This window comes from Conger conger, chromosome 19 (assembly GCF_963514075.1).
Source record: "Conger conger chromosome 19, fConCon1.1, whole genome shotgun sequence".
NCBI classification, from domain to species: Eukaryota; Metazoa; Chordata; class Actinopteri; order Anguilliformes; family Congridae; genus Conger; species Conger conger.
In genome coordinates this window covers 6,674,722-6,685,791 of record NC_083778.1, presented here as the reverse complement: position 1 = coordinate 6,685,791, position 11,070 = coordinate 6,674,722, and the positions used below count along the sequence as shown (strand labels likewise).

The 11,070-nt window shown below is 42.5% G+C and overlaps 1 protein-coding gene across 5 annotated transcripts in view; it reads right to left on the bottom strand.

The window, feature by feature from the left end:
* Positions 1-10,823, bottom strand: part of LOC133118792 (NACHT, LRR and PYD domains-containing protein 12-like) — a 202,856-nt gene extending 192,033 nt beyond the window's left edge. For 4 of the 5 annotated variants that reach the window (XR_009706441.1, XM_061229033.1, XM_061229030.1 and 1 more), the window contains exons 1-5: positions 10,681-10,823; positions 4,918-5,028; positions 4,637-4,747; positions 3,852-3,921; positions 2,450-2,789 (exon numbers count right to left, since the gene is read on the bottom strand). Coding sequence is in view for 4 of the 5 variants with exons in the window: in XM_061229033.1 (XP_061085017.1) it covers positions 2,450-2,789; positions 3,852-3,921; positions 4,637-4,747; positions 4,918-5,028; positions 10,681-10,739 (691 nt within the window). In the remaining variant the exon portion in view is untranslated. The remainder of the gene's footprint in view (positions 1-2,449; positions 2,790-3,851; positions 3,922-4,636; positions 4,748-4,917; positions 5,029-10,680) is intronic. The other variant, XM_061229039.1, reaches the window with a different exon arrangement.
* Positions 10,824-11,070: the final 247 nt, after the last annotated feature.

Genomic DNA, 11,070 nt, shown 5'->3' with positions numbered 1-11,070 from the left:
GCATTCTGGATAAGTTGGAGGGGTCTGATGGCGGACGCTGGGAGGCCAGCCAAGAGGGAATTGCAGTAGTCCAGGCGGGACAGAACCATAGCTTGGACCAGGAGCTGGGTCGAGTAGGGGGTGAGAAAGGGGCGGATTCTCCGTATGTTGTATCGGAAGAAACTGCAAGACCGGGTCACCGCAGGAATGTTCTCGGAAAGGGACAGTCTGCTGTCCATCACCACGCCGAGGTTCCTTGCACTGGGTGACGGCGTGAGTGTGGTATCCCCGAGGGAAATGGAGAGATCCAGATGGGGACAGGTATTAGCAGGGATGAATATCATTTCAGTCTTACCTGGGTTGAGCTTTAGATGGTGGTTGTCCATCCAGCTCTGGATGTCACTCAGGCAAGCAGAGATACGGGCTGAAACCTGTGTATCAGATGGTGGGAACGAGATGAAGAGTTGGGTATCGTCCGCATAGCAGTGGTAGGATAGCCCATGTGCAGTGATCACAGGGCCAAGGGAACGAGTGTAAAGAGAAAAAAGAAGCGGGCCTAGGACTGAGCCCTGGGGAACTCCTGTGGCAAGGGGCCGAGGTGTCGATACCATACCAGCCCAGGCAACCTGGAAGGAGCGACCAGAGAGGTAGAACTCAATCCAGTCCAGGGCTGTGCCATAGATGCCCGTTGCTGACAGGGCGGACAGGAGGATGGAGTGATCCACAGTGTCGAAGGCAGCAGAGAGATCTAGAAGAGTCGCATGGAGCGACTCACTGATGGAGAGGAGCGTGGTCTCTGTCGAGTGGCCCGAGCTGAAGCCAGACTGATGGGGGTCTAGCAGGTTGTTGTTAGAAAAGAAAGAAGAAAGTTGAGTAGAAGCAGCTCGTTCTATGGTTTTAGAAAGAAAAGGAAGAAGTGATACGGTGGGAGAGCAGGAGTTGAGAAACATCAGAGTCTGTAAGGGGGGAGAAAGTGGAAAAGGAAGGGATGGGCCTAGAGGGGGGCAGGGGCACAGTAAGGTGGTTGTAAAGAATTTGCGGATGACTGTGACCTTCTCATCGAAAAAATCAGCAAAGTCATCAGCAGCGAAGGAGGACTGAGGTGGAGGAGGGGGTGCGTTGAGGAGAGAGGAGAAAATGGAGAACAGTTTCTGGGGGTTAGAAGTGGAGTTCTGAATTTGTGTCTGATAGTATTTTGCTTTGGCGGCAGTGACAGCGGAAGAGAATGCCGCCAGGAGAGACTGGTAAGTTGTGAGGTCTGAAGGGTCTCTGGATTTTCCCCACTTCCTCTCCGCTGCGCAGAGGCTGGTCCTGGAGGTACGGAGGGTGTCTGATATCCAAGGACTGGGAGGGGATGTGCGAGGTGGCTTTGAGACAGGGGGACAGAGAGAGTCAAAGGCGGAGGAGAGAGATGAAAAGAGGGTGGCAGATGCAGAGTCAGTGGGGAGTTTGGAGAAGGATTCGAGAGGGGGGAGTGAGGCGGTGACAGTGGTGGCAAAGGAAGAGGGTGAGAGGGAGTGGAGGTTACGGCGGGCTGAGGAAGTGTGGGTGGGAGGAGGGGGAGGAGGATGGGGAGGAAGAGGGAGGGAGAATGAGATGAAGTGGTGATCAGATGTATGCAGAAGGGTAACCGTGAAGTCGGAGCATGAGCAGTTCCTCACAAAGACAAGGTCTAGGACATTGCCCGCCTTGTGGGTTGGAGGAGAGTGTTGCAGGGAGAGGCCGAAGGAGTGGAGTAGCGGTAGGAAGGCAGCAGCCTGGGAGGCTTCAAGGTGGATGTTGAAGTCTCCAAGGAGAATCAGTGGGGTGCCATCCTCAGGGAAGGAGCTGAGAAGGGTCCTTTTCCATGTCATTTCTCAGGTTTATGCTGTGGATCCTTGTGGTAAATACCATCATCAAAGGTCACATGGTAATTTCAAAATCTATTCTGCCCTGAATATGAACTCAGGGCAGTGCTTTAGGTACTGCACAAACTCAGGACAGTCTGTCTGATGGCACAGTGCTTTAGTTACTGCACAAACTCAGGACAGTCTGTCTCATGGCACAGTGCTTTAGTTACTGCACAAATTCAGGACAGTGTGTCTGATGGCACAGTGCTTTAGTTACTGCACAAACTCAGGACAGTCTATCTGATGGGACAGTGCTTTAGTTAATGCACAAACTCAGGACAGTCTGTCTGATGGGACAGTGCTTTAGTTGACAGCCTTTTGAGCCCAAAGTTCCTCCTTCGAATCCCCTTCAGAGACATTTAATCTTCTGTGCAATCACTACTTGAGGCGAAAATTTCATTTAAATGCCATTGTGAACATGTTGTTCATGATGTAAGATTTTTTCGATGCAAGATTATCAAGGTAAAGCATTATCATGAACGTGTGAATTCTATGAATCAGAACATTGCTCTGTGAGATCTGTTTGCTAAACTCATGTCAGTACTCTAATGGACACACAGTAGGAATGAGAGATAACTTACTGTGCTGCTCATCTCTCTCCAGTGAATCAGCGAGATCCTTCTGCTTCATGTTCCTCAGGATGTGGAGTGTGATCTTCAGAGACCTCTCACTGCCACAGGTCTCCAGCATCTTCTCAACAATGTACAGGACCTCAGGATCCTCATGTTCTCTCTCACTGCATTCTGGGTAATCATGGCTTTGATGACTCTTGAGCGATTCCTTCATCTTCATGAACTTCTCCAGCACAGAAGGATCTTCAGACAAAGTCTTAAAGCATTCTGGGCAGTCCTGACTCAGATGGCTCTGAAACAGTTTAAACTCTCCATTCTTCTTCAGCTCCACCAGAGTGTGCAGGAGAGACTGAAATAAACACATTAAGAGGTGTGTTGTCACAGTGTGAAACAAACACATGGGACCAGCAAAAGGAGTCTGGATGTTCTGTGAGCCACACAGGGCCAGGACCACTGCAGAACTGGATTAGAGATTAAGGTGTGGTGTGTTGTTGTAGCCTTTTCATGGCTTAAAAAGTAGCACATTAGCACTAGGACTAGGACTAGCACTTCATGTGCACTGCCGAAAGCTTCACCTGCTGTTTCCACTCGGGATTCTCTTCACAAACATTTACGATTTTTCATTTCAGGTCATTTTTTACCTCCTTGTGCCAAAGAAGCCACAAATGTTTAAATGTTCACATTAAATGTTTAAATGAAAAGCGGGTTGATTGCATGCATGCATGAGATGTGGATGGTTATGAGTAATATTTGGCAAAGCTGGAGCATGTTATTAATGTTAAGTACAAAAAGGCACTTGTGAAAATATTCATGATATCCAGTGGGGTCCAAAAGTCTGAGACCACATTGACAATCAGGGAATAATTTTTTTATCTTATTGTGAAAATTAAGTTTTCAGATTTTGAACATTTTAAAACAAATTAAAGTTCCTTCAAAGCTATGCAAGAACTACTTGAAGACCAAAGAAGAGCAAGGATTGCTGCATAATCCACAATCACCTGACCTCAACCTCAATTTATGGGGACACTTGAAGACTGACAAAAACCAAGCATTCAGTAACATCACAAGATGCTCTTTGAAACATTGTCAAATACTGCTGGAATAACATGGATCATCAGGTATTGCACAAATATGTGGAGTCCAAGACAGCTCATGTGCATGTCACCATTAACGTTGGGGGGACATACCAAATAACAAAAAAATTATGAAATGTGTGTAAATTTCACAGATTCAATTTTTCACTCAAATTGTTATGCTGAAAATATAATTTGTTATGAAAACATTTGTATTGAAAAAGAAAATAATGCAAAATAGAAGCATTACATACCACTATATGTTTGAATTAGATTTACAGGACACAGAAAATAACTGATTAAAAGATAATGAAGTTATGAGGAAGAAGATCTCACACCTGTCTTGGGGGAGATAATTTCTCTGAACTCTTCTCTTCTAAAGAGCTGGACTCCAGTAACTGCAGGATCCTGAGAACAAAATACAGAGACAAATCTTCCAGTTAAACTCATCCTCTTACTGCAGCTATAACTCACAGCACATCTGAAGATGACATAATACACCTCACATACACCTGAATAGAGCCATTGTCATTTAAATAGAATTTAAAGGAAAACAGCAATATTTTGAGAACTACACATTTTTTACAACTTAGCCAGCAGACGAGATGTCCAATTTCATTTTCATTTTTTTTGCATTCACTGGCTCCATTTCCATGTGAGCAAAATGTGTTAGCTTAGCATAAAGACTTGAAGCCTATATGTGTCAGTAGCCTACCTCCTTCAAAGTGAAGAAATACACCTTCCAGCTACTCTGAAGCTGTCTTATTTACACAAGTTATCATGTGCATTTGAAATACACGTGCAGGAAAATATATTTTTAAATTAGAGACATTGTTCTACCTTTTAAAACTACCTTCAGAAGGTTCATAGATCACTGTGTTCAACCAGTGGAAGATGTATTTCTTAACTTTGAAGGAGGTAGGCTACGGACATCTTTAGGCTTCAAGTCTTTATGCTAAGCTAACACATTTTGCTAACATGGAAACCGAGCCAGTGAATGCACAAAAATGAAAATGATATCAAATACCTTGTCTAAGTCTGAGTAAGTTGGGAAAGAGGTATATTTCCCAAAATGTTGGTGTTTTCCATTAACAATTGTGTCGGTTTGAACCTTATTAATTACCTTTGATCATCTGTGAACTCTCCTCTGAAATCGGGTGGATGACCCATTGAATAACCACTGTTCATCGACAGACAGCTGGGTACAGGTGACCCTGCTCTTTCTACCTGGACCCTGTGAACAAAACATGGAGACAGAGCTTCCAGATAAACTCATCCTCTGACTGCAGCTCTAACTCACAGCACATCTGAATATGACAAAATAAACCTCATCTACACCTGAAATTTACCAGTGATATTTAAATATAATAAAACTATTGCATCAATTTGAACTGGCTTAATTACCTTTGATCACCTGTGAACTCTCCTCTGAAGTCGGGTGGATGACCCATTGAATGATCACTCTTCATAGACAGACAGCTGGGTACAGGTGAACCTGCTCTTTCTACATGGACCCTGAGAACAAAACATGGAGACAGAGCTTCCAGTTAAACTCATCCTCTTACTGCAGCTCTAACTCACAGTCCGCACACAAAGTTGTTGAAAATCTGGAAAGATTGAGACAAAAACTTTTTTGTAACATTAATTTAAATAACATGCACAACGGTAGCAGCTGTAGACTACCAAGTGCTTGAAGTTTCAACAATCTGTATTCTGATCACCTTGCAAAAGAGATCTCTGAGTCTTTGATGAGCCCCTGTTGTCATTGATGTTACCGTAACAGGGGAACGAGCGCTAGGTATCGACTGGGCTGTCAAACATCTACACAAGAACACGCCTTATTCATCAATGTTTTCATAAAATCGTGTGTAAATGTATGTGTAATCGGAAATGAACAAATTATGCCGGATTTATCAAACGCATGTTGACACAGTTGTTTTCGTATCCATGTGTGTACGTTGATAAATACCAAACAATCCTTAATGAAAAGCACATTCACAGAAGTTAGCATCACAAAAATACCATCACCTAAAATACCATATAAGGACCTTGGAAGTCTATTGCAGGCAATTTAGAGAGACAGCTGAGAAAAGACTGGAGTCCCTCCCCAGCCTGGCATTACACCAAATACTTTGAGTATCAGTAAGTTTACTTAATAATGAAAGTGAACTACCCAGATACTTTGATGAAGCATTCAAAAGTATACTTGAGGTTAACTTTAAAGCAGCGTTTCTCAACTTGTCCTTGGAACCCACTTGCCAGAAGGTTTTTTATGTAACCAGGAACACACACATCTGATTTAACTAATCAAGGGCATTGTTTGGTAGTTTGGTTCAGTCATTAAATCAAGTGTGTAAGTTCCTGGGAGCAACAAAAACCTCCTGGCAAGTAGGTCTCGAGGACTGAGGTTGAGAAACACTGCTTTAAACTAAATCAAATATACTTAAAAATGGGTCTTACGTTTTCTCCAAAAAAGTGTACTTAAGTATATTAAGTATACTATTTTTTCGTAAGGGATCAGTGGTGGCTGGTGCAAACAGGGTGTGCTAACAGGGCTAAGCTCTCCCTATGAAGAAAAAAAAACTGGGAAATTCCTTTTTTCTAAAGTTACCCTGGTTGGTCTTGTTTGCTGTCTTATTTCAATAAATAAATTCAAGCAGTTTAGTTTGAATTATGGTCATAAGAAAAACATAGGGTATGACCGATATTTTATCTCCAGGGCTATTTGTTCTCAGCCCCGAGTCAGCGTATTACAGTGTCAAGTGTGTGAAATGCTTTACATATAGGATTTATTATCTAATTGGGCCCATTACAGTCTGAAGCTCTGTGTGAGACACGTCCTTTCAATTTGTTATCCATTGGAGGCGTGTGAATAGTGCCAAATTAATGAAATGGCGGGCACAAATATGAACAAATACGTTCTTCACTAATCATCTGTTTTCTAAGATGTCTTTGGAGGAAAAACTCAAAACAAAGAGATTGAGGACCAAACCAGGTGCAGCTTTAGCAACAGGACAAACAACAAAATCATAGGTTTTGGGATTCTTGGTTTGAATAAACGGACTGGCTAGCTAAGAGCGAGCGTAGCTAAGAAGCTTTTCTACTTCCCATGTTTGCTTTTTGGAGTAGACACGGCATGGACTCAGCAAGGCACTACAGATTTTAAACATTTATTGGAGAACATTTGGAAGCATGATTTGGAAGCTGATATTGGAAATGGCATCAAGCTGTTGTCATTGATTCTTCATTGACAATGTGTGTTAACAAAGATAATCATGTGATTACAAATAACTTTTCAGTGATAATCCTTCTTATTATTAGACCCCTTTCTGAATTAAGTGCGTACTAGGAGTCTTCCTCTGTCTCTCTCCTAGCAGACAGACAGACTTTGATCTTAATAGCTCTGCTTCTACTGGAAGGGGGTAGCTAGCACATTCCGGTCTTACAGCAAGGTCAACAAGGGGTATTCAGAAGACAAAATACTGATAAATGTTCATGGCCAGCTTCATGTCTTTTTGTTTTGGTAAAGCCCCGCCTTCTAGAAAAGTGTGTATAAGAGTCTTACTGTGTCTGATGCAAATCAGAAAGCCGGTAAGCTTTCTCACTTTCTGTCATTTCTTTGCAAATAAATATGAAAGTTAAATTCAAGTATAGCTATTGTTGTTTTACTGGGATCTGTTTCATCAGACGATGCTCACCTGTGAAATGTTAAAAAGGGCATTTTTCCCTAGCAGTTTGGCGAGGAGAATGGGATCGCTAATGTGGTTCTTCCCTGTACAGAACAGTCTGTGATGCGGACAGACAGTGTACACTGCCAGGAGTTAGAGTCCCTTGAACCGAAAAACCTACGCCACGAAGGGATTGTAAGCAATCGGCTATGGGGAAGGATCCAGGGGTCCAGTTCTGAGACGTTTATGTGTGGGGTAACTAATACGCAATCCTAAAAAAAGAACACTTAGGTGAGGCCATAGTGAATCACTAAAAGGTACCTCGTTTGACTTAAGGCTGTTTTGTTGACCATGAGAGTGCAAGCTGAAAACAGGCCAGTGTGATAGAGGCGTTGTGTAGCGGGTCTGTGTGTGTGTGCGCGCATGTGTGAAAGTGTCGACATTGGAGACAAATGGTCTTTTAGACTCTGATTAGATCAGGTGCACCTTAAAAAAAAAAAGTTATTAAGTTAATTAAGTAAAAAAAAAAAATTTTTTTAATAAAACTTTATTAAATTTAATTTATTAATAAGGTACAGACTAGTAGTGGGGTAAGGTAATAACCACGAGCTTGAAGAGTTCAAAGAGGCAAGACCCAGAATTTACGGGTCCTATGAATATAATGCATGACAGTATGGGTCGGCAACCGCACACCAGTGTATTATCATTTTATACTGTAAAAATAAACATAAATAGAAATATGTTTGAAGTAGATTCGTGGAAAAAAGAAACAATGTCTAGACAGGAAAAGCAGGCTGAGAGGGAAGGAGATACATCTGCAGTCAAAAAATAATAATACATTTTTAAAAATCTATTTTTTAAATGTATTACAATTTATTCAGTGTTACCTCCTGTTGTGCATTTCAACTGCTCTTTTGATTCAATTTCCACCACGGGCGAACTGCAAAGAATGCCCAAAGAATTCCTGAGTGGGTCAGGAAGACCAGGGTCTGGCGGTCCTGCAACTCGTCTCTGGAAGAGTTGCAGGCCGTGTTTGTGGACCTGCAGATCCGAGTCAGGTGGGTGGAGAAGGTTTGGTGAAACTGTTAATGATGTTCTTGAGAGACTTACAGAAAAATACGATGCACACAGCAGAATGGAGAAACATGCCAGTCTCACCCCGTACGAAACCCAGCTGACTAACTGCTTCATGGGCGGTGTGTGGAAAGAGCTGGCTTCAGCAAAAGGATACTGGACTTTGGGAAACAGCTCCCCAGGGTAATGTCACGGTCCAAAATCCTGGTGGCTGCCCCAGATGGAATGGCTGGACTCAGATGCCACAGGGCGCTGGTGTTTTCCCAAATCCTGGCAGCCAAACTGGATTGCAAGGACAATGAAGGTGCACAGGGCGCAGGTTTTCTATATCGAACGCCTGCAAATTCATTACCATTCAGGTCATTCAAAGTAAATAGGCGAGCATTAGACTTTATTGTAAATATTGGGGCTGGTCATTCTGTAATAACAGCAAAATTGTGGTGATCAAAGCCTCCACCTTGTGGAAAAACTATGGTCAGTCAAGATGCCGGAGGAGGTAATACAACAGAAAAGTTTATAATTCCTTTACTGGTTCTGGATAACAATGAGGGTTCTACTATCACTTTAAAACATGCATTTATATACTCTCCTGTATGTCTGGTAAACCTGTTTGGCAGAGATATTATGTATGTATTATAATGTATAAGGATTGATTATAGAATGCACAAATGACGGTTTAACAATTGGTAGAATTAACAGTGTAGAAAACTTTGAAATGTACTTCTATGCGTGGGATCTGGACAGATGCCCAGGCACAGCTAAGGCCAGGTAAATATGCCAGTGATGGAGGAACTAGGATGTAGCAGAGGGATTGAGAATGTGTAGAAGGTTGACGTAAAAGATGTACTGAACAGAAGAAAAAGGGGTTTGAGTGCCTTGCTCAGATGAAATGAGGCACTGGTGAAAATCCATTGAGAATGAAAAAAAACTGCATGTAGGGAAGGAGTAGAGATTTTGAACACGAGGAGAAATGGTAAGGTGAAACAAAATTGTTTACTAAATTGTTTTTGGAGGACAAGATTTTTGCATTGTCTGTACAATTGAGCTCAACACAACAGCCATTTTGTATCATTTTGGCAAGCGCACCCCATGTGTCTGTGTGTAAAGCCTCAAACAAAAAATAGGAGGACACAGGACCCTGGGTTAAATTATGTTTTGACTACAGACTGGGAAAAGACTGGAGAACTCACAAAATATTCTCTCCCTCTGTGTGTTACTACACACCAGTTTCCAGATTCTCTGACAGCATTCATGCATTGCCTTGTGACACTCACACGTATTTGCATGTGTCAGACCCAAAACTGAGTGCAATTCCCTCTCATTTGTGGGCCATGCCCAAATATGATGTGGGGCTCATGACTGGGGCTACTCTACTTCAACTTACCCATAAAGTCAGAGTACAGGCCATGTAAACGCAAATGTTCCCTCCGCCCAGAGGCTGAGGAAGGAATTGGCTGTTTTTCATGCGTTGTTCAAAGCTGGTGTTGTGGTTCCCTGCCCTAACTCTCCGTGCAATACAATTCTGCTGGAGAAAAAGAGGTGTAAACACTGTAGTTGTATCTAAACTAAACTACTAGTTTGGCCCAAGTCCCGGGCAAAGCAAAAGATTTCACTGTGATCGATCTTGCTAATGTTTTTTGCTTTTTTGTTTTGCTTTAACGTTTAAGACAAAACGATATACCTGGTCTAGACTACCACAAGGGTATTCTCTGCTGCTCTGCAGGAGAATTCGGAACAGTTCAAATACTAATTCAGTATGTTGTTGACATTCAAGATTCACTCAAGCTGCTAAAATTCCTAGTTACAGGACCGCAAGGTCAAATGAGAAAAACTCACTTGGATTGAAGTTATATATCTAGGCCACAAAATTCCTAAAGCAGGAAAATATTGAGAATCCCGGCGATTCTCGATTTTCTTAAACTCCAAAGTAAAAGAAAAGAAGAAGATATTTTCTAGGCATGACAGGTTATTGTAGACAGTGGATCTCTGCTAACGATAAGGTTACACGGATAGAGACTGCTGACATGTATTTTCAGAAATTAAAACGAGAACTGACATCCGTCCCGACTTTGGGCCTTCCTGACATTAACAAACCCTTTCCTTTGACTATGAATGAGAAGGCTGGTTATATGACTGCTGTTCTTCTGCAAAAACACAACACAAGAAATTCTGCAACACCTGGTAGGCCGTATAGCTGAACTGACAAATGCTATGCTAAGTGGACTGCAAAACAAACACTCTAACCATTCCTATTATGTTTGCTCAAATGCCTCCTGTTCCATTGATGTTGTCAAACTGATTGACTGATTTCTCTGCTCCATTCGTCAAACTCCCCATTACTTGATAGCAATTGTTCTTTACTGGACAGGACATCCCAGCTATACTTCACAGCACATTAATACCACATTAAGTCATGCATTTATACCTCTTTCTGTCAGTGCTGAGGGTTCCACCTTTGCGCTCTGGCTCCTCTGAGAGACTCATTTTAGAAACAGCGCCCCCTATCTCAGGAGACTGGAACACTTCAGCCCAGACTAGACCACATGTGGGATCTGACCCAAATCAGCCAACCTGTAAACACACAAAATGAGAACACACTGAACACACATATAGACACACTAATACAAACAGACACATACACACTATAGCAGTGTTGACAGGAAGCAGTCTGGAATTTAAATGGTCCATAAACCTATACTCCACATCCATCCATCCATGATCTAATACATTCACTTCTGGTCAGGGTCATGGGGGGGCTGGAGCCTATCCCCGCATGCACTGGGTGAGAGGCAGGAAAACACCCTGGACAGGTTGC